Source organism: Anopheles arabiensis, chromosome 2 (genome assembly GCF_016920715.1).
Source record: "Anopheles arabiensis isolate DONGOLA chromosome 2, AaraD3, whole genome shotgun sequence".
NCBI lineage: Eukaryota > Metazoa > Arthropoda > Insecta > Diptera > Culicidae > Anopheles > Anopheles arabiensis.
In genome coordinates this window covers 38,780,878-38,804,977 of record NC_053517.1, presented here as the reverse complement: position 1 = coordinate 38,804,977, position 24,100 = coordinate 38,780,878, and the positions used below count along the sequence as shown (strand labels likewise).

Genomic DNA, 24,100 nt, shown 5'->3' with positions numbered 1-24,100 from the left:
ACGAAAAATCTAAACCGGCCACCCGTGAACCTGCTTTTCATCTAATGAACAACATTTTCCGGGCGTCCGAAAATGAAGGTTTCTGTGAGCGTCAGTGTATGTGTGTGTGTGCTGTGACCTTTGGTTGGCTCTACCCAGAGGGAACTGCACGGACGTGATCAATGCTTTGATCTGGTTCACCCGGTAGCGCGTTAGGAAAATTAAAGCTGTTTCAATTGAGTTTGTTTGATTTTGGGTAAGCGCATTGCACCGCACCTCGGTTACAGGACGTTATGCGCGATTGCGAATAAATTGTGCTCCAAATCAAACAAAACCTTCAGCATTAATCAACCGTTTCGTTTGTTATGTTAAACATCCGTGATTTTTTTTTTGTCCTATAAATTGAAAGCGGAATAATTAGTGGGTGATATATCAATAGCGCTTAGATGAAAGGCTCGGATCAAATGCCAGCTTGGTCTTAGATATTTTGATCTAAAATTGTTTGATTTTGAGATTTAAAGCTTCAAATGAACAATGACTTTAAATGATTTATAGATAACTGTTAATCTTTAAAAAAAGATTCTTTTGAATTTTAACACATATAATCTACAAAACCGATTCAATATCCCTGATAGTAATCCTCACGACCAACAGCTGTTACTCTAGCGATGGTAAATGAATATTTTAATTGAACATGCACCTTATTCCTTCCTGACCTAAATAAGCTAGTGTGTCTTCGTTTTGGCGTCTGAAATGATTGAAGTAAACCCCAATATGAAATGAAATGTTTACGTACAATTATTGCTTGGCTAATTGTTGGAGCTACCAAGTTCACGGCCGGGTCGATGTTTATTTTAGACTTATTAAAATAAATACTATATTAACATATCTGGCGATGTTACACCCAAAATGCATCTATTTTGAACATGCTTAAGTATGTTAAACATTCTTTTGCACAATTGTTTAAGTGTTTTGTAACTGGAATTGTTTTTTACCAACAAATTTTTCTCTAAAAACATGTAACACACCAAACTCTTTTTGTAATCAATCAATACTCAAAAGAAACACAAAAACAATTAAAAAGTTCAAATCGTAAGCAATACTCATCGTATCCTACATCGATATCCTACAGCATGGAAATGGATATATCATGTTCTTTGTACACCATGTTGTCCAACAATCGTAATGGTCTTCACAATTCATTAAAATTTTGTAAATTGATGAACATAAATATATTTAATTTAAACTTTTTCTTGCGAAAGAACTCCATTCTAATGCGATTGCTGATCTTATAATGACGTGTAAACTGTGTATTAAGATAACGTCACAATATGTTATCACGATTGCATATTGTGTAAAAGGTATAAAAGATGAAATATCTATAAAAGTTTCATTACAATGTAATAATACAATAATACAAAAAAAATTAATAAAAATAGGATAATAATATTAAAAACCCATAACATGTTTTACGATTTACTAATATTAGTATTAATATTATTTTCGTCTTCTTGTTCTATTGCGCAACAACCTTTTTCGGTCAAAACCTGCCTGACTCACAAATGAGCTTAGCTATCAATGACTGAGCTATTACACAAAGCAGCATAGTCTGTCTTACGTATGGGGAGCACGGTCCATACAGGAATTGAACCCATGTTTATTATACCCTTCACATTTTTCCCTAGCAATGCATGGACTGTTTTAATCTCCATTATTCTACAACTGATTTAAATAATTCATAATTTTCCAAGCGCGTTTAAGTTGTAATATTATAAATAAAAAAAGTTGTTTTAACAGCACCAGTTGAAACTTTTATGTTTTTTATTGTAACATATCATACATACGCACATTGGCATCAGGCCATGAACATAATGTACATTCTAGGAATGAAAATACACGTCATTGATACAAATTAGTTCTCTGAACCTCTTATTCATGGGCAAAAGTATAAATAACAACGATTAATACTCGATCTGTTCCAATTATTCACACATAACTAAACTAAGCTTAAGCTGTTTGATTTAGACTATTTTCTTATAAAAAAACATCAATGACCTGGGATAGTTAAATATTTTTTCATTGAGTGTCTGAGCTGGACAGCATACTAATCACTTGATCACTGCAGTATGTTTGACAAAATCTAGTCTTAAGTAATTACGTTACGTGCTCATAACGAAATTTTTATACTTTAAAACTGTTTTTAAGCATATTTGTGTGCTAAACTTCATCCAGATAATTTCAAGTTTTTTGGTTCATTTAGATCCACTAAAAATCAAATTTATAAAATGACAAAGTTTCCCAAATAATAAATGCATCGCTTTGAACGTACTGTAAGAGCTCTGGCTCAACTTACCGAATGATGTTAAGCAACTTTTTTCGTTTATCACATCAGTTGTGCTGCCACACATAATCATCATATCATATTTGAGTCTGTAATGATATGTTGTAAACGTCATATTACATTCGTCATGTACAGTCTTTCTTGCTAAAAAAATACTTTCCTAGAAAAGTATACGATTTAGCACACCATCAACAATCGTTTCCATTGGATTTGTGATACTATTTCAATTTGTTTAATTTGTTGAAGAATTTGGTACACTACTATTTTTATCACCAGTGAAATGATAATCATGCAAGATTTTCATAATCTATCGTCAAATAGTACACAGCTTTTGTCACTTAATTGTCATTTAAACCTTGGTTTGGCTCGGAGTTTTGTCCGAGAGGCAATATTTTTTGACGTTTTTCATTATCCTGCCAACTCAAATATCAGACTATAAGTTTTTTAACCGTCTTCATGGTCGTAATATGGAAGAGATGTCTCTACTATATAAATTTTGGCATTACACCTTTTTCGTACGCCAAATGCTGCGGTCAATCCAATGCTCATAGTCTAACGAAAAAATAAGATCGATATTGTTTCATTTTTAGTAGCACTTCGTTTATGGTGATTTGTATTCGAATCAGAATCGTAATGTAAACAAAATCTTTCAAAAAAAAATCTTAATTCCGCACCTGTTTGTTGGAATAATCGTGCATTATTGAATAATCTATCATCAATTTATTAAAGTAATGTGCCTGAAAGCTGTAAAATAGGTTATTTGAACATTCTGAATTTAAAAAAATCATTCGGTATGATAATTCCAAAATCATTAAAAAAAAACATTACATAGCAAGCTGTAATCCTTTGTTAGGAATAATTTGGAAGGGCTTTTTTTTATCTGTAGACACGTTTTTCAATGCAATGTGTTGAACCAATAATTAATCAATGCCGGCCCTCAGGTACAGTAAACTTTTATGTTATATGTTTCATATCCAATGTGCTTGTTGCAATGTAGACTATGTTGCAGTAACCATCAAATTATAAACATTTATTTTTATAGATTTTGCATCTAAGTTCTAAAAGCTGAAATGACACAATCTAGCGTGTAATGTAATCAACACCTTCAATAACATTCACTGATTTGCAGAGAGGTTTCTTTTATGTTATCCTATTAGTTGATTAATATTCAAAAAAACACGCATGTGTATGATCGATTTCATGTTCCACTTTCTACCCAGTACAAGAGTTTACGCTCTTGCTGCCCTCTACCAACGCTAGTCCAAACCATTCCACCTCGTTTATTCAATCCAATCGTATCATTACCTTCCACCATAAACAAACCGAAGAAAAACACAATGGTCATGTTCGACATATTTTATGTATCCCACCCGAACGAGGTATCCCTCATGTATCACGAGTTTTCCAATTACTGCTCGCCGCATGGTGGCGTTTCGCTCTATCATAACACCCATAAAACCCGTCATTAATTATACACACCATTTCCAGAGGGTGTGCAGTTAACTTCGGGTGCTTTTTTATGTGTGCCATCCCTTGCCCCCTTTCATAATCCGCTGGAATGAATCGTGAGTGTGTATGTGTATTTTAGTGATTCGATGTAGGGAAGATTCTCGTGAACGAGCCCTAAAACCAGGGCAAGGAATTGCAGACGCGACCCTGAAATGTCCTAAGATTCCTACTACTTGTGCTGCAAATCTTGCACCATGGAATACCCTCACGTACCAACCACGGCTACGGTTGGCTGTACGCGTTGAAGCGGAGTTTGCGACACCCTTCGGCAAGGGCTACACACCAGCCCAATGAAACGAACGGGTCAAAATGTGACGTCTCATCTTATTAGCTCACATAAATTAAATTTCCCACCGCTCAACGTTGGAGGATTTCCGCTCCCAACGGGGTTGTGCATGTGTGTAAGTGTTTGTGTGTAGCGTCAGGCCGTCACTCAATTGCACCAGAGCTGGAGGGCGAAAAACTTTACTCGTCGTTCGTCGATGACGAGGACAAGCATGACGCCGAAACGCATTTGCCCGTAACTGACAGTTTCCACCAACAATTAATCATTTGTTTGATTGATCAATAAATCTTCCTCGTACTCGGAACTCGCCGAGAGTACTCAATTCAGCGTGGGCGCAAGACTCCCGCGGGTGGCGCAGAGTGGAATGATTTCATTGTTTACTCACGCGTCTTATCCTTTCCACGCATGGTGGAAACAGGGACCGTACACACATGTGTGTCCGAAACGTTGTTTGTGTGCGTTTGCGAAGCCTTTGGGTACCGCCTCACGATGGGTTGTGCCGCACCCAAAACACAAACTCATTTGCCAACGCTTTATGCAGTGCCAATGTACCGAGCGAGTCCACGCCTCCCGGGACCGCTAGACAAACAAGCGTACCGTACCGAAGCATCCAGGCGCCAGTCGCCGGTTTGCAGCGTGACTTGACACTTCCGACTTGAGCTCGACGGCTCGGTATGGCCGGAACGTACGATGCTCGGCGATGACGACGACGACGACGACATCGCCACAAACAGTGTGCCAACGAACGTCCCCCACGGACGGCATGAGAAGGGGAGTGTGGTTCACATTTCCGCCGACACGGCCGTTTGTCGCACGCACGCTTAAAGCGCCTCGGGTCAGGGGTTCGATTTGGAAACTGCAATGATGGATGAGTGCCCGAGAGTGGCTCTCTTCGGGCGTGGATGAATGTTCGAAATATAAGCATAGTTTACATATTTTCCTGCCACGAGCCGTACGACGTGGTTGGAATTCTTCTCTCGCAGGCGTACGAAAATGCTAATCGAAGGTTGCGAACTGCGAAAGGTTCACGTGAATGTGGCCACATACGATTGACTTTGATTGATTCATCCGGTTGATACGGTTGAGCCGCTCCAGGGTTCGAAAGTTTCGACACGGGCGTAAAATTATTCATTCCGATACGTGGTAGCCCGTACCCGAGGCCGGCTGAAGAGACAAATCGTTTTTATGGCAAACATTTGCGTGCGAAGGATTATCTAAATGTAGAGGTTACTGTCGTAACGGTCGGGTACAAACCGTACAAACAAATATTTATTGCCCAAACAAGGCACAGATATCTTATCTCGGTTAGTATCAATCAATATAATAAACCAATGTATTGGGTTCGATATGGGACCAATGAAAAAGTGTAAAAACAGCAACATAAACAAAAGGGGAATGTATTAAACATAAACATATTTAACTCATATTTTGATAAATGCCAATGTAATAGAATAACACGTAATTAAAGCGTAAAACTACACTTGATGTAAACATATAAAATCAAAATGTTCCCTGAAGAAGAAATAGTGACTCACAATGTAAGCTGACTTGCTTTAAATGATACGTGTAGTTTGTTTGGCAAAAATAGCTCACACAGCTTAGCATTTTACTTGATGAAGTCATTGTGTACCATTGTCTCAAGACAACAGAGGGCTTTCGCCCAGCAATTATCCTTCCTGAACTATTCAAAATTAATCAACCTTTTTCCAAGCTGCCATGTGGGTGTATCATCTGCTCACGTCCGGTCCGGCCCCACAATTTCCCAAAGACATCCGGTACTCATTGCAAATGCAGCAGTCTGCTGGGCATCCCTTCCCTGTCCTCGGGACCAGTACCCGCCACCCGTGTATCCTAAATAAGTCCCCTAGCCAGCATCCGACCCATGAGAGGGACGAAAGAAAAAAAAATGAAGCGAAAAGGGACAACAGCATTTCATAAATATTAAATGAGCACCGTTCGTTTGAACCGGAATCAAACAACTGCTGACCAACTGCTGGCCTGACCAATAAGCCCGGTGGACCTATGAGAAGGCGTCCCGTGAAGCTCTATTGAACACCGGAGAGAGCTTCTGCTGCAAAATACATACGTGTATAACTATGTTGGGTAGGTGGCTACATACCCATGAATGTACTGACCGGGTCCATGCTACACTTGCGGCCGTTTCTCGTCCTTCGATAGCTTCCTGCGACTACGGCAGGTCGTTGCGCATCGATAAAACTCGGAACTAAATACTCGCACCAACTAGCGCCAGCGGGCGTTCCTGTCCAACGCTCCCGCTTGCTTTAGATCTTCCACATTTGGCTCATGAAACATGCATCCGGGTTGGGTCGAACGAGTTGAAGCAGCAATTCAAGTGTGGGTCGATTGTGTTGTATGTTTTTGTTTTGTTTTAGTAGTGTTTTTTTTTTTGTACTTCCAATCGCTTTCCTACCTCTTAAATGGAAAAGTTGGTACCGGCAAGTAGTAGTTTGCTAGGCTCACGGAAAACAACTGTGAGTTTGGCCCCCGACTTGGCTCTGTTTCTTCTACCCCTAAAATTGTGCGAAATTAAATACAAAACCCCACGCTGATGCCGTTTGCACGATTGTCTCAACTGGCCGTTCGCACGAGACCTAACCGTATGGCCGCCATCCAATTGAATTCGATCTAGTGGGATATCTTATTAATGGACCTATTTAATAAAGATGAATTCTGATTACACCTACGGCCAGACCAGAATACAAAACACTAAGCCTGGCCGTGTGCTGTGTAGTACGGTAAGCCCGGTAAGAATTTCTCCACGCCCTAAAAATGATCCTGCATGTGCTGGAACATTTGTATTTGCTGTCTCTCTTTCGACCTCGCCACGCTACTCTTCGCATGGAACGAAGCGAAGGTCGCCATGGAAGAAAATTCGATACGTGTTCAAGTGGTAGCGCTTGGACCCGTCAGTGGATAGCAATTCGTACTTGAATTGAGATAAATTGAATTTGGACGAGTACCCTGAACAGTGTGTGTATGTGTGCTCACACACACACACAAACACACACACTCTACGCCTAGCCCTGGCGGTCTCTCACACTTGCCCAGCTTTTCCCTCACAACCTCCTGCCGGCCAATCGATTTGTACATCCGTCGAACGGTTTTCGTCCTTCACGGTTGCGATCATAAATTCTTCCCAATTCCCTCCCATCCATTACCACCACGTTCGGCGAGTGTGGGGCAAGAAGAAAAGATACGGCTCCATCGCATAGCATAAGGCGGCCCACGAAGCAACACAAGCACCGAATACCGTACCCCTCACATTTCTAAGGCGGCCTGCGGTTATTGTGTTAGCGCTGGAGCATATTTTGTCGCACGAAGAAAATTGAACGACAAACGAGCGAGTACACCCGTATAGCTCTTGCTCTCTCTCTTTCTCTTTCTTGGGGTCACGCTGAAAAAGGTATGAAAAATGTAAGGCATATTGAAATTTATTGTGCAAATATTCAACAAATCCCTGAACGCTTGATTTATGCACTATAATTTTTACCTGGCGTATTTGAAGAAAATGGAATTCAGCGTGGATTGAAACTCAGTGCAATCATATTTACGTTCACGATTGGTACAAATATTTGAAAACAATGTTTTACGTAGGTTGAGACTGTCATTTATAAGCTGAATGCTGAATCCTGAGTGCTTAATACTGAACTTTGACCTTGTTAAATTCTTTTAGTCGATGAATTATTTGCTTAAAATTAAAATAAAATGCAATACAATCTCGAATTGCTGGCAGTTTCTACATGCTGTATCGAGAAGAAATTGTTTTACTGTTTTAATTTGTCAATAGCTTATCGTTTCGCGCACAATCTACAAACTCATTGTATGGAGTTTTTACATCATTAAACACTACGTTGATTTTGACAATAAAACTAGTTTCACACATAAAGTTAATTTAACCAATATACACGAGCTATTTTTTCTGCTTTAAACGAAACAAGTCTGTACATCTAAGGCAATACATAAATTCATCTAAAGCCCAATGTTGATTGCCGTAGAAAAATAGTTTTTTATTTCATATAATGTCTCCATTTCGGTCGAATTCATTGCCTGATAATTGGATCCTTAGTTTTAAGCGATATCTGTTAAGAGCATATTTTATTTTTTTATGTACTGCTGTAGTTAGCAACATTCAATAAAAACCCCCACTGACAAGACACCTTCCGCTTAATTCATAAACCATGTTAAGTATAGCCAAGTGTAAGCGTTTGTTGCCAGCACGTCGATGTGCCATTATACCGCTACTGATGTACAATGCCAACACGCACAACCGGTGGCACACAATACCGAAACCATACAAACTATATCCCCAGCGCTCCAGTATCGCAAACCATTACCACCCGCTTTAACAAGTCGCCATTTGTCGGATGTATTGAAAGAGGAAACGTAACAAAGAGAACTTCACTGACACGGTATCGAATCACCCAAGGCACGAGCCTTCCCATACTTACACGGATGATAGGCAAGTAGCTTATGGGAATGGGAGAAACAGGGACTGGGGACGTAAAAAACGGCCGACCAAAACGACCGACAGACTTTGGAGAACAACGAGACTGTGTGTGAGAGAGAGACAGAGAAGTAAAAAAGAAGAAAACAAGATAAATAAAACACCCACCAACATCCAACAGCCGGAAAGTGAACGCCGACAGTCAACAACAAAGGAAGATTCTAATGGATTAAACGTGTAGCAAATCCGCTCCCAATGGAGCAAAACGGAAAGAGAAGATTACAATATGACATAAGCATCCAATTAGAAGCTTAGCGCAGCTCACATACCTTTGGAGCTCATTTGACAGATAGATTTTATTTTCTAGGCAAGCCCCGTTCGCAAAGGGCGACCTGGAAGGCTCCTTTTTTGTCCCGGACGTCGGACGATAGGGCAGGGAAGCGACTGAGCAGAAACCGAAGGAAAAGCTCATTTCACAACACACATACACACAATCACGGCAAGCGCTTCGGATGCTTGTGAAGTGGGCGCAAGCAACATACGTCGCGGCATCGATGGCAACCAACTTTTAAGCGCTTCGGCTTAACTACTGATTCTCCTTTTCGAAGCCTTACACGCGGACGCTGATCCGTTGTTCGAAGCAATCATATAGCCCGGACAGTTTATGTGCTCCGGCTTGTGCCTCTCCAATCCAGCCCGTCAACTCCCTTGATAACGTTCCGGTGGGAGGTGCTAGACCGTAGAATGCGATTATTGGAGAGGCTTTTAGTAGCTCCTGAGAGGCATTCAGACATGGGATTTTAACAGGGAAGACAATTTTGAAAACATTCAATATTACCTTTTTTATTGATTAATTTAACAAATAAACTAAACGTACAGTCAACATTTAAATCTCATATTACACTGTTAGAAAAATAAAAGTAAAAGTACAAAATAGACTAAGGACAGGCAGCAAACGGCAGCAGCATAAAGGAGGTATTTTTCCCAGTTTTTTGCTAACCAACATTGAAAGCTTCAATCACGGCTTAAACTCCAATCCTTCACGAAGCATCAAATTTGCTTTGGGACGACTGTTCCCAAGAGTGGAAAACGCTCCAATGGGGATTACACCAAATTCATTTTCGACAAGTGTTTTTCAACACAACAACAAGGATGCTCTTTCGCTAGACGCACGGGTGCAAGCGAATGGCAAAAAACGGTAACGATGCTTGAGCTGTTGCTGACGTCCTTGAGGCGACAAAACATTTCGCCTCGGGCGCATTCAATCGAGCGCAAAATGTTTTTCCTCCTCACTGAAGTGCGATTTACGCTCATTCGGTTGTCAAAACAGACAGGCCCGATTATCAAAACATGGAATCAGTTTCACTTCACTCATCACCATTTTTCTGTTGTTCCTTACTCAACCCAGCTCACAGGAAAACAATTAGAGAAACAAGAAAGAAACCCGCTTCGAAAGGCCTTTCTACACCGTGCGATTTCTTCCACCGAATTTCCACAGTCGCCCTGGAGTGCTTATTTGTTTTTGGCTTAATTCATCCTTTCAGCTGGCTCGCGGGAAAGCTCCAGCACCTCCAAATACGCCGTCGTGGTGTTCGTGCACGGTGAATCGTACGAATGGAACAGTGGGAACCCGTACGATGGATCGGTTCTAGCCAGTTATGGACAAATTTTAGTAGTTACAATCAATTATCGTTTAGGAATATTAGGCAAGTAACGTGGGGAGGAATAGGGGCGTGCATGCTAACACAGCAACACAATCTAATATTGCACTTGTTCTCTCTCTCTCTCATCGAGCAGGATTTTTAAATGCCAACGTAGACCGGTTCTCGAAAGCGCCGGCCAACTACGGTCTAATGGATATCATTGCCGCCCTGCACTGGATACAGGAAAACATCGAGGCCTTTGGTGGTGACCCGAAAAGTGTAACACTCGCAGGCCACGGAACCGGTGCCGCCTGTGTTCACTTTCTGATCGCCTCCGCAGCTGTCCCAGAAGGTGAGCTTAGCATAAAAGAGAAAGTTTGGCCCCAAACAATGTTACAGCGTCCTCTGCTTCCAAAGCGTCGAAAAAAAAGCGTGCGGTGATAATAACATTCATTAAATTTCGCCTTCCCTAAACGAATCACTTTAAAGTACGCCATCCGTACCATTATCGTAAAACCACTATCTGCAGCTTTAAAATCGCCCACTGTTCCCGCTCGTGAATGAAACCATTTCAAATTAGCATAAGAAAACAGCTAACCTCTCATTCACCATCCAATGGAACAGTCATGGACGGCAGCGACGATGACGGCGCTGTACGGTTTGCGCGAAAACAAGACACCGACGCCGTGGAAGACACCGTGACGCGTATCTGACGCGTCTATTCGCTTGTCACGTTTCCATTATGGGCAAGATAAATTTTTGTTTGATAATCATGAATTACTTTACCAACATTTCCATTCGTTCGCTCGCATCGCCCGATCGCTAATGGAATGAATAAATCCATCATCACCATCATGCCACGGAGCGAGAGCACCAAGCTTTTATGTTTGAGGCGTGTGGGCGCAATCCGTAAGCTTTGCGCGAGGCAAAGGCAAGGCGCCTTAAAGTCTGGAAGAACTGTACGATAAATATAAAGGTGTGTGAGATTTTTCTCTCGCCATCATACAGTCCCTCCCAGTTGTAGCAATGTTTTTTCCAAAACGGCAGCCATCCTATACGAATGTCGTACGTGGTACGGCGTGTCGTTTACGTTTAATAATAAAACAAGACGAACGTCCAAATCAATAAACACGCAAATCCAAGATGCTGCATTTTAAATTGTTTCGCACCAAGCCACGGCTGAACGCTTTCCCGCTGCTGCCGTTGCGACAGACCCGTCACGTGTGCGATACATTAAAAATTGTGAACAATTTTTATGATTTATTCCATGCCTTTTTTGTTGTTAGTATTTTCCCTGTACGTGTCATTGTTAAACGAGCTTTTTTGGGGGGAGCGTGGAGGTCTGAGGTCATAGAGGAATAAAATGAAAACAACTCTACGGGACTGCACGAGCATTAATAACGCCATTTCCAAATTCATACGATTGCTGTTGCTGCTGCTGCTGCTGATTTATGTCGATGGCAGCATGTTGGCATGGCATGTTTGCTAATGTTCCATTTTCGGCTGCACTGGGTGTGGAAAATTGTTTATGTTTGCTTCAAATTTAACTGTACGAATCAGTGAAGCCTTCATTGCACAGCGCACGACGCGATGTGTCGCGAGCCAACTAGAGCGGAATGATTAACTTCTAGGTAATAACCATTCCCGTGCCAGGCCGGCTAACCGTCGACTGCTAATGAAACGTTTCACTAAATATTTGACCGACAGCTAAAGGCCCTCCATTATGCGCCCCCTGTGTTAGATCCTGTTGAGTGGCGTTTCGATTTCACCATTTTCACCGTTCGTCCACGGGCGTAGCCGCACGTCATTTTCGCACGGGATTTAAATTCACTCTTCTCAATTCAATGGCACGGTGGCGTGCTCTTGAGTGCATTACAATGGTGATGCTTAGCAGAGCGTGTGCCGAAAATTGATTCCAATTGCTCCAACGCCAAAAAGGCACCGGTGCTTTTCCGGTGTAACACGGTGGTTTTGCCGTAGAATCCTACCCGTGAAAAGCAATTTGCGTTTTATCCACATCAATGAAAGCACCGAGAGATGCTCATCGTAACAGACACTGGGCGCTAAGCTGTGAAGCGAAAGGTCAGCAATGCCCACGTGCTCACGTGTTTCTCTTTCTCTCTCTCTCTCTCTCTCTCTCTCTCTCACCAGGACTGCTCTTCCATCGGGCGATCATGATGTCCGGATCGGGGCTCGCACCGTGGTCACTGGTGGGCGAGCCGGCCAAGTTCGCCGCTTACGTATCGCACCACGTGAACTGTTCGCCCGATCTACCTCACCAGCTGCTCCTGAAGTGTTTGCGCGACAAACCGCTCGAGGACATTCTATCCACCAGCGTGCGCGCACCGGACTTTGGCAACGCGTTCGGACCCAGCGTGGACGGTGTTGTAATAGGTAGGTGTCCAGGGCACGAGCTTCACACAGCTTCCCGGCCCAAGTGGGATTGCTTGCTGGGAAAACGAATGGATTTTCTTTCCACAAAGCCAGTAATTAAATCACGCTTTATGCCCAACGTCCAGATACGGGAGAGATACAGCAGATGGACGGGACGCACTACAGTGACTACAGTGGCAATCCGGCTGCAACGAAACCATCCGCTCATATCCACAACACGCTCAACACCATCAACGCGATACTGTTGCGCAAACTAGCTATTAACAAATTGTCCAAGTAGGTACCGAGCACGGTCTGGCTGTTTGTTCCGGTCCCGGGACAAAACACCCCCACGCGGATCACCAATCGGCGTAATCGCTCACCGGTAATTAAACCTTTGCGACTTTCTTTCTTCCCGCCCAGGTACGATCTACTGGTCGGTGTGACGCGGGCCGAAGCGTACTTTGCGTTCAACTCCGAAGACGTCCAGTACGGTATCGAGGCGGACCGGAGGGCGAAAATTCTGAAGAACTACGTCCGAAGCACGTACAGCTTCCATCTGAACGAAATCCTGGCCACGATCGTGAACGAGTACACCGACTGGGAGCGGCCGGTGCAGCATCCCATCAACATCAGGTACAGGGGGGCACACGTCACCGACCTGGTTCGCTGCCGATTCAGACCATTTATTTTCTTCCATCTTCCATTCTGTTTGATTTCATGCCGCAAACGCACACACACACACCCGGCCCTCCGCGCAGAGACGAGACGCTAGAAGCGCTGAGCGACGCACGTATCGTGGCGCCCGCCGTACAGACGGCCGACCTACATTCCGCTGATCACCGCAATTCGTTTCTGTACGTGTTCGATTATCAGACGAAATTTGGCGACTTTCCGCAGGTAAGAAAGGCTCCGGTAATCAGCTCCATTAGCGTTTTATGTTTCGTTCCCCCCTTTTCTGCAAGAGAGAGATTGTGTTTTTCGCCCTCCCGGTACCCAACACCACGCACACAAACGTTACTCTTTTCAGCTGGAAAACGCAAAACGGGGTTTTCCGTCACACCGAAGTTCAAATGGCCAACAGTGCGCAGCAAAACTGGGCAGCGTTTACACAGGGATACACCATTTTCCAATCGAATGGTTGGGCGGAAAATCCATTAATTTTCTGTCCACAGCAGATAAAACGTCAAAAACATCCAGTGAGTTCTCACACATTTAGGCACTTTTTATCGCTTTTTCTGCCTTTCTTCTTGGGCATTGGGAAAGAATTTTTCACTGCCGTTAAATCTTATCCAATCGGTGGTTTGAAAGAAAGTTGAGCGAATATCTCCAACTTTTTCACCACCCGGCAAGAATGTCTGACAGTACCACCGGCACGCCGAGTTTTAAGCGATGATCGGCAATCAAAAAGAGCGCTCGGAAAGTTTATCAAAAATCGACATAAAACAAAGCGTTTGAAAAGACAGCGAATGATTGTTCAGCGATTCCGTTCATTCGATTTAGAAACAGACGCCGGAGCAGTTTTGCAAACATAAGTGCTTTAATGATTGTTCTATCAGTTGTGCTCTAGCAGATTGTAAGGCTCGGAAGGTTCTTATATCGGTTCGCTGCTGAGCAGCTTGCAGCAAAACTTTTCCTTCCTTCTTCCCAACATTTTCTACCACTTTCAATAAAAACATTCTTTCCATGCCAATTTGTTTGAGGTTGCAAATTGCTCAAGTTTGCTACTGCCGGTGGGAACATGTAACGTAATGCCGCCTGGGACGGCGAATAACGGCAACAACAAAACGCATCCAAATTTGCTCCTCTCCACCCCGTCACACCCTCCAGCGCTCCTAAGATATTTGCTGAAATTGAAATTCTTTCGCCTGCTGAGCGAAAGGGATCTCCATAATGCTTTCGCGGTGGATTAGATTTTCCAATCCCGTATCGCATCGCCTGGTTGTACGGTTTGCAAAACTGTGGTCCGTCCACGCTGCTGTTGTTCCATGAATTATTACAACGTATTCTCGTCCGCTGTCCGATCGCTGATGTCCTTCGGGCGGTGGGCTGCACGGAACGAAACAGGTGGAAAGGACGCACGAAGAAAGAGGACAAAACAACCGCTCCGAACGATCAACATTGAATGGGACGGTTTTATCACGGTCGGTTATGTGCTATCCATTGGTGGCGGTGGTAGCTGCACAAAACAACCAACACTGTTCCGGCGCTCCTTCTTGTTTGGAGACCGGGTCAAAGATTAAATATCCTGTTGTGGCCAACACTTTACGCTGTCAATCTCAGCCGCTGTCCGCTGGCTCTCCCTTCCACGAACCGTTCCGTTATTTAAACGCTTTCCGCAGGGTGTTGCGAAGCTCGGTCCCGCTCTTCCCTATTGATCGAATTCACCCATACCGAACCACAGTCGACCCGAGTCGAAGGAATGTGCAGCTCTTTTGTACAAAGCTTTCGCGAGAATACAGATACAGCAAGGCGCCTGTGAAACTGCTGACCTGGTTCCTCTGCGAGGACAGCAAAACTATGTTCGCCCACAATCGCCACCCTGCGGTGGAAACCCGAAACCGCAGAACGAACATTATTTGCTTTTCATTGTGCTGCTTTTTTTTTTGGCTTCCGTTCTACAAATGCTGAATATTCGTGTACGTGTGGGCTGCATTTGCACCGGGAGCGGGAAATATTTGTGCAATGTTTTACAATCAATTTAATGAGCGTATAAACAATGCCGAACGTTGCTGCGATGCTGTCGTTCCGTTCGCTCGCACCGCCAACGCTCAACGCTTGACGAAGGTAAAACCACACACACACATCTCTAATCTCCAAAGCTTATCCAACCAGCGGGTAGGAGGGCTTTGCACCTTGCCCGGTCCTCGCACGAACACGAATGCCGTATCCTTCAAGGAAGATGTGCGCCATTTGACCCACTGCTCGGTATTGCTCCGGTACAAACACCAGTGAACGGTTTTACTGCTGCCCAAACTTTAGCAGGGCACTTTGTGTTTTGTTTTCCTTTTTTCGGTCCGCAAACCGGCGGTTTTTTGGAGAGCGGGGGGACAGGTTTGCCTTCGAATCTCGGAAGGTGCGCTTTCCAACGCCACGCAAGTTAAAAGTCATCCCAAGACGGTCAGGATGGGTGGGTTATGTTTGTGCACGCGGTTTGTGTGGTTTCTGTGGTTTCGGAAACGTCATCAAGACTCGGTCGGGCTGATTAAACCGGAACTGTACACAGAACCAGGGTAGGGGTGACGAATGCGAAGCGTAAAATCGATAATCTGGCGCCGGTTACATCCGGTCCAAGCAAAAAAAGAAAGCAAATCATAATCCTTTTCCAATGCTGTGCAAATATTGCGTGGAAAAGGGCACGCTGACTTCTTACGAAATCTACCAACAGAGCCCGTTGACTCGACAGTTGACATTCGTGACCTGGATTTTCGTGCCCCGGCTCAACCATTTTTGCGCCGGAGAGATTTTGTGTGTTCGTTAGAGGGATGCGAGGATCATAACTTCCAGCGCCAGAACAATTGTTTGGGTTTTTTTGCCTTTTTTGCCGTTGTGTGGTTAACGCTCGTACCGTCCTCCTATCAAATTTCTCTCCACGGTGTTGCATGGATTTGTTCGCAAAGTTGCCAACAAAACCACAAAACATGAAACACCAACTGTGGGAATGCGAAATCAACCAAGAGAACCAAGGGGAACTGGGATGCAGCATAAACAACAACAACAAAAAATCATATTCCCTGCTCGAGTTGAACCTGAAACACAGCACCGCCCGACGCTCCGGACGCTAAGCAGAAAAGGAATAAAAGATAAACGACGAACAACCACAAGCAACAACATCAACAAAAAACAGCGACAACCAGCTAACATGCCACACGGACACATAACTTTGCGCTTCACGCTCGTAACATAATCTGAACTCATGTTTGTTATCACATTGCTCTCAATCACAACTCTGTTTCTCGGTGTCCATTCCACACTGACTCTCTCTCTTTTTTTTCATTCTCTTTTCCTCCCTGCCGGGCGTCAAATAGCGACAAGGCTGTATCCATGGGGAGGACTTGCCGTATCTGTTCGGTGCACCACTGGTCGGAGGATTCAATCACTTCACGCGAAACTACACCAAGTCCGAAATCGCCCTCTCGGAAGCGGTTATGATCTACTGGTCAAACTTTATCCGCACCGGGTAAGTACGGAACCGGTTCATGCGACGTGCGACGCTGCTTTTGGGGTTTTGTCTGTTCCATCCCTTCAAATCTTCCACCGTTCGTTTTCCATCCACGCCTGAAAGCTTCCTTCTGTTCACTTGTCGACACGATCCTAATGTCGTCACGCGTCGCCACATCTACTCGATGCTCGCTCCATCCCGTGGAGCATTCCCCAGTCCCTAGTCTCACGGGCTGTTAACCGCGTGCAGCTAAAAACCTGCCAAATCCGGCACACAATTCTCCAGCGTGGCCCCGTCAATGTGGGCACGTCCGTGTTGTACGCCCTCTCTGCCCAGTGCCCAGCCCCCTATCAACAATCACCCGGAAGGGAACGATTCGTACTTTGCCGTGCCACTAACTCGGAACTACCTGCTTGCTTATGTGCCGCGTTCGGTTCCGTGTTCGTGGTGCTTTCGGTACACTTCAAAATTTCGCCAATGGTTTTATATTCCTTTCAGTGTCGAGTTTTCTAACATCCCTTTTCGCATGACGCACTTAAAAAACACTGCTCCTTCTTTTCCGCACAGCAACCCGAACGAGCAGCTCGAAAATGATCACGTACGCGACCGGACGCGCTTCAAGAACATCGAATGGACGCCGTACGAGAGTGTGCACAAAAAATATCTCAATCTTGGTGAGTAGTCTCCAACCATCCCCTGCTGCGTAGATTTCGGTAGGAGGTCTCCTTTCCTTTATTCGGAGATTTTCCAGTTTTGCTTTTCAACCTGTCCTGGTGCGAAAATGAAGCTTTATTCTTTGCGAGTGCGAGTTTGCACAACCAAATGTCATCCAAACGAAAAGAACAAAGCGATCGTGAACAAAGGCACCGAGTATGCAGAACTCTTGAAAATGCATTCGAAAAAATGGCCAGTGAATAAAACACTACTCGCATTACTCGGACGCCTTTTCATCTTGTTTTTGTGTGCGTGCGCTGCGGATTTATAGCGAACTGATTCTTCCTCCATGACAGTGGGAGACATGTGTGTGTGTGGAACGATCGGAAATCGTATGTGCTTCGGCTGCTTTCAATATTGATTCAGAGATTGTTTCCCGTTTTTGCCTCCGGGGGCAGACCAATCAATGTCAAATATCCTTCACCGAGGCCACCAGGAATCAGCCGAATGCGATTAGATTGCGATAGCGCCACTTTGATGATAGGCTGCGCCGGGCATCGCGTTTACCAGTCAAAGTCCCCTCGGGCGGACGGTAACGCTCCGACTTCCCGACCTAAGCGAGGCACCGTACCGTGTGCGTTTGATTTTTTGCTCTCAAAGCTCCGGCAGTTCGAATGTGATTTTTCAGGAATTTCCTTTTTGTGCCTGTGCCTCTTTCAGCCTGTTCTAACCCGCTCTTTCTTTTTCACGATTTTCCATGTGACCAGACACGAAGCCTAAGCTGAAAAACCACTACCGGGCGCATCGGCTGTCCTTCTGGCTGAACCTCGTGCCGGATTTGCATAAGCCGGGCAACGACGACGTCCCAAGCGGGCACCACGAGCTGGAGTCGGACGACGAGGAGCAGCCGGCCGCGCTGCCAACGGTGAAACCGCTCAATCCGCCCCAGCGCGATCCGGCCACGATCGGGTCGAACTATACGCTCTTCACCACGCAGGTCTTCTCGCTGCTGAACTTTTCCTCGTACGGCATCCTGCCGAACGGTAGCCGCCACTATCCGGGCACCCGGCCCGTCCACCCGGTGACGGCCGAATCGTCCGAGGGAGGGGACGATGACGGTGGCGCTACAGGCGGTGGGGCTGGCGGAGCCGGTGGAATGTCTTCCTCGCAGGAGGATGGCTTCGCCGCGTACAGTACCGCGCTGAGCGTCACGATCGCGATCGGGTGCAGTCTGCTCATACTGAACGTGCTGATCTTTGCCGGCGTGTACTACCAGCGGGACAAGACGCGACTGAATGAGCCGCGCGGCGGCGGCCCGGGCATGGGCGGTCCCGGCGGGCACGGCACGCTGCAGACGAAAAAGCGCAACGAAAACGGCCAAATGCCCAACAACATCTGCGGCGAGCTGGAAAGCCTGACGATCCACGCGAAGGCGGACCCCTCCACCATACTCGGGCACCATCATCCGGCGCTGCAGCACCACCAGATGCCGCCGCCCGAATTTGCCGACCTGCCGCAGCGGGCACCGCCACCACCGAAGCACCTGAAGTCAGTGCCGGGCGACGGCGGTGGAATGCTGCCCGCACACGCGCTCCAGCTGATCGGCAGCAATTGCGGCACGCTCACGAAGAAGAGCTGCGTCAAGTCGAACCTGTCGGCGGCGACGGTCGGTGGCGTGAGCGTCGGCCATCCCTCCCAGACCGTCACGATGGACGAGCTGCGCGTGTGACGTTAAGTGTCGTTCGCTCTCGAGGACCGAACGGTAGTGGCTGCCCCGGACGACGATGACCACGACCACGGTCGGAACATACTGATGAACTGCCTGGGCGACGGCAGGAGCCTGGCGTTCGATGGCGCCATGACCGCCCTGTAACCGCCCCGTAGCGGACGCAAACGTTGGATGGAGGCGCCCGGTGGCGCGTGGTCTTCTTTGCAGTGGCAAAAACCCGGCTGTTGGAGGGGGACCCCCCGGGGTACGGCCACTGCCGCGCGCAAGCCCAAGAGAGCGGATGGTAATGATGAATTTCAATAGGTTATGAATAATTAGTGCAAACCAGGGGATGCTCGGCCCCAGCACACGCGCTGGGACGGTTCGGGCCGAGCCAGTGCAGGAGCGAAGCCAATTTTTAGCCGAAAACAAGCCGACCATGTCCACCAGTGTTTGTGTATGTATGTGTGTGTGTGAGTGTGTGTGTGTATGTTTGCATCAAAGTGTGCGAAAGTGAAGTTTTCCAAGGGCGATTGACGATAGCGGCGATGATAACGCGCGGGAAGGATCCTTCCGGCTGTCCGTTGTTAGCAGCCTCCCCAATGCTGGTTCGTTGCCAGAAGCAGGTGTGTAATTAATCAATAATGATGTCGAACGGTGCCAGAATAGGGCGGGCTGTTTTGTTTCCCCATCCTCCCTCCAGCCGCCCCCGCACACAACGATCCCGAATGCCCGGCACGAACGGGAAAACGCCACCGGGGGCGGGTAAAATTAAAACATTAATTTTGCATTTCTGTCAGGCGAACGGTTTTCGCTTATGATTTATCAGTGACACTTCCTGAGCTAAATTATCCTCCTTCCCAGGGCACTCCCTCCACGCTGTGCCTCCCCTTTCGGATTCGGATGAGCGAGTGCCAGCCAAAGGTCACCTTTGCTGCTGCTTTGCCTTTGCTCTTGAGCTGAAGAGATGGCACGGGATGAGCCTTAATTTTGCCATCCATCCTTGAAAGAACGCCCAACAACACGCCTTGCCTCATTTACGCCCCATCTCGGAGTAGCCAAATTAATGATTAAAACATTTTGCCGCACCATCGGGACCATGGGGATGGGGATGAGCTGAAGCTTCCGTTTGCTGCGGGTTGGGGCCGCTGCATGGAAGCGTTCTGATAATTGGAAAATATTTTGATTTTTGCCAAGCGGCTTGTTTTTGCCAAGCGCGCTCAACCGTTGACAGTTTTCGATTAACACTGCCGACCCTGTTCGCGCCACTTGCCCTCGTGTGCAAATAGCAGCTTTTGGGAGAGGGAGGCCTTGCAAAAGGGGAAAGCAATCTAGCACCGTTGCCATGTTTCCGGGAGGGCGAAGTCGTTAAAATATTGTACCTTCTTGCTTGAGGTTCTATTTATTTGACAGTACGGTGCTGCTGAACAGTGACAGCAGCAAAGAACGACGACAAACGAGCAAACTAAGAGCCGCATCACCGCGTAGATTCTAGGAATTGTGCGTTTGTAAGCAGTTTTTTTCAACTATTGTTCAATTGTGAGGTATTTTTATCATTCCCTCATGAAATGCTTCCAACAACCAACGAACAACTATTTGTCGTACTGTTGTTCGGTCGGCTAGGATTGTGTTCTTCTGTACCATTCCTCCCTAGACTTCTCCTCCCTGATCCCGCATGGCGTGTTTTGACTGTTTGAACAGGCAATTTATTTGCTTCACCAACCATTGTTCTCCCGCAAATGATTGATAGCATTAACCAAAGGGTAGAAGAGGGGGGAGGGGAGGAAGCGATATCAGTGGAGCACCCGGGCGATGGGTTTCTTTTCCGGCGCCAGGCTCCGGGGTTCATTACCTTGAATCATTCATCCCTTCAGCCGCCTGACCCGCCCCGCCAGTGCCGGCCGGATACCAACTTAATCCGAAATCCTTCGAGCTTCCCCTGCCCTTGGCCCCCAATACTGGTACACCTTCGCCGTCTGTTGAGCCCCGGCGCGAGGCGCGGCAGAAATGGGGACAGAAATAATGCCCTATTGTTTGAATGTAGGACCAAAGAGGCGGCATCATAAATTCTAGGAAATAATAACAATAACAATAAAAATCTCTTTGTACATAATAAACTCCTTTCCGTGGGGTGCGGGGTGCGTAGGTAGGCGGACGGCCAAGCGGGCGTACACCGGGAAGCAAAAAGCGCCTCAACCGGTTATCCGGTTTCGGTGTGAATGTGGGCCACGACAGCACAGACGCAACACGGCCGGTGCGGGCGATATGCAAGCACACAGTTTTGCCGGCCACAGTTGTATCTTTGATTAAGTATTCGATAAGCCGCCATAACGAGCGAGATAAGGGGTTGGAATGTTATTTGGGGATGGTTGTTTTTTTCTTCTTCTGTTGTTGTTGTTGATTTCTTCTCATTGCTCGCTTTCTTGTATCATTGTTGTTAGTAGCGCACGTTGGACCTAGTACTGCTCAGCCAGGCACGCCGAAAGCGTTTGTTCGTTCTGCCACCGGCGGTGGATTATGTGCAAAACATATTTTCAGTGACTCGTGATTTGTGCGCTGTGAATGGAATTTCCTGTGTCGCTTTTTCCCCCTCGTTTGCCCCCCCCGGATGCTAACGCCATCCCCTTCCCCTGGACACACGGTTAATGAAGTGAGGCCCGGACCGTCACACAAAAACAACCAGTTTTAATTATGACCAAAAATGAGCAACAGGCCTTTATTAATAACGTTGTCCATCAGGCACATTAAAAGTGGATTGTAATTTTGGTAAATTGCCTTTTTTGCTAGCCAAGCACTTCCCCATGCTTTATGATTTGACATAGAATGATTACGGTGCTTAAGATGCTTGTTATAAGCACATGCTTTGTTTAGCTTTGTTTGAAACGTTGAATAACTGAGTAACGTGACGCAAAAAATAGCTGCAAGAAATCCCCTTTGAAAGAAGCTTAGAAAAATTTGTGAAACTTTGGACGGATTTTGGGAACTTCAAATGAATGGGAAACTACCGTTGAACCGTGTTATCGTGTGATATCGTTACCGGATAATGATCCGTTTGCGTGTCGCGCGCCCCAAGCACGACACTTATCAAAAGCAAACATTATTTTTAACTTTCGTAAAACGTAAAAAAAATAACGACAACACTTTGACGAATAAGAGGGCGTGATCGGCGTGTGAGACATGAAATTCTGTTTAAATAGATAAGCAAACACGCTGCGTGCAAAACGTAGTACACGTAGTACCGAAGCAGCAAGTTTTTCACGTTGTTCGAACAGATTTTATCTTTGTTAAAGCATGATCGATTTAATTTTAATAGAATTTTCTAAAGACTGACCTTATCGAACAAAACTCTCGTTCTGTTCCGTGCGAAATGCTCGCAGAGTGCAAAGGATCCGTGACCTTTACTGGAGCATACACTAACTAAAAAACACATAATCGAACTCATGGCAAAAGGTGGAATTGATTTAGGGAAAGAAACACTTAAAGATGTTACAGTCATCACAAAAACAATCTACCCGCATGCATCCCCTCCGTTGCTCCCTTTCTGATACTCTTTTTGCGTTTGCCGTCGTCTAGTTGATTTAGGTCGTTGGTTTGCTACATCATACGTGCTACAGTGAAACCGAGGGACTGCAGGAGGAATTGCATAGCGGTACAGAAAAAAAATAAACACCGAAACATAGCTATAATTGTGTGTTTAAAATTCATTCCAAACGTAAAGTTAAGCACTAAAGAGAGATTATTCGACCCATTTCGGTGAGAGTCAACTTACCTACTAGCATCCTTTCTTCCAAGCGACATCACACACCTTTTTCGTACTCCCGTAGGCTGTCCAGTCGTTTGAAAGATCGTTTCGGCAAACTCTGTATACAATGCAAAACTAAACTCAACCCAATGAACAAATGTTAGAAGAGGAGGAACTAAATATCGTTGAGACAGTAAACGACCAGGACGGCAAAAGATGCGGCAAAAAGATAAGCAGAGCAGTGCAGATTACTTTTAACACTGTAAATATTTCCGAACTTAATGAGCTAAACTAAAGGTATTATGAGAGAGAGAGAGAACTCAGAGAAAACACGGAAGAGGCAAAACCAAAACGTCGCACGCTAAGCAACACACGTAACATACAAATTTGATGGGAATTTAAACTACTTGTAAAGCACACAAACCAAACAAACAAACAAACAAACCCCACAAACTGTAATGTACACTGGAATACTCCGGAAGCTCTCGAAGCAGAAGCTGAGAGCTCGAGATTGCGTATTGGTTGGACGGCAGGCAATGTGGTGGGATCGAATGACTCGAATCAAAGATACAGAAAAGTAACGTTCTCCAACTGATGCTCGAAATAAATATGGCGACGGAAGCGTTGAAATTGAATTGATTGTGTACTTACTCGAGTTGTGTTCACCCATGGGATGGTTACTGCGGGGAGCAGCCTGTGTGGGAAATTTACACGTTGAATAATAAATATTTATTCAAGCTATTGAAATTGGGTAAGTAGATATTGTTAAAAAATCAATGCATTTCACTAACTTACTAGAAACTCCATAGTGCACAATTTCTTTTCGTTGGCATTACATCAATAAAAATAAAATCGCAACAGAAATTAATTGGCACGAGTTTTAACATACTTCCTCGTCAATATATCTACCAGCTAAATCTTCCCGCTGGTAGCTTCCTCCATTTAAGCTGCAAGAACTTCAATCTGCTGACCCCAGCACATCGTTCACCCTGTATGATTTTATTTTGCATTATTTAATCTGAATTTCATCGTAAATTTAACATTCTCGACTGTTCGCCAGAAACCGATCGGGTGGTCAAATGGCAAAAGGGAACGGAGGCCAGAAAGGAGAGGACAAATTAAACACCTTTCACCTACCGGTCGGTGGTGTTAAAATTCGTGCCCTTCGTCTAACAATGCAAACACAATCAAACAGTTCTGGGAAGTTGGCAACAGCAACCAGAATAACAGCAACAACA

The 24,100-nt window shown here is 45.4% G+C and overlaps 1 protein-coding gene across 1 annotated transcript in view; it reads left to right on the top strand.

Annotated features, from left to right (window-relative positions):
- The window catches only part of LOC120894550 (neuroligin 4-like), a 28,201-nt gene extending 4,704 nt beyond the window's left edge, over positions 1–23,497 (top strand). The window contains exons 3-11 of the mRNA XM_040297202.1: positions 10,125–10,286; positions 10,378–10,575; positions 12,375–12,617; positions 12,743–12,893; positions 13,020–13,232; positions 13,358–13,496; positions 16,625–16,776; positions 17,326–17,432; positions 18,180–23,497. Coding sequence (XP_040153136.1) covers positions 10,125–10,286; positions 10,378–10,575; positions 12,375–12,617; positions 12,743–12,893; positions 13,020–13,232; positions 13,358–13,496; positions 16,625–16,776; positions 17,326–17,432; positions 18,180–19,141 — 2,327 coding nt within the window. The 3' untranslated portion in view covers positions 19,142–23,497. The remainder of the gene's footprint in view (positions 1–10,124; positions 10,287–10,377; positions 10,576–12,374; positions 12,618–12,742; positions 12,894–13,019; positions 13,233–13,357; positions 13,497–16,624; positions 16,777–17,325; positions 17,433–18,179) is intronic.
- Positions 23,498–24,100: the final 603 nt, after the last annotated feature.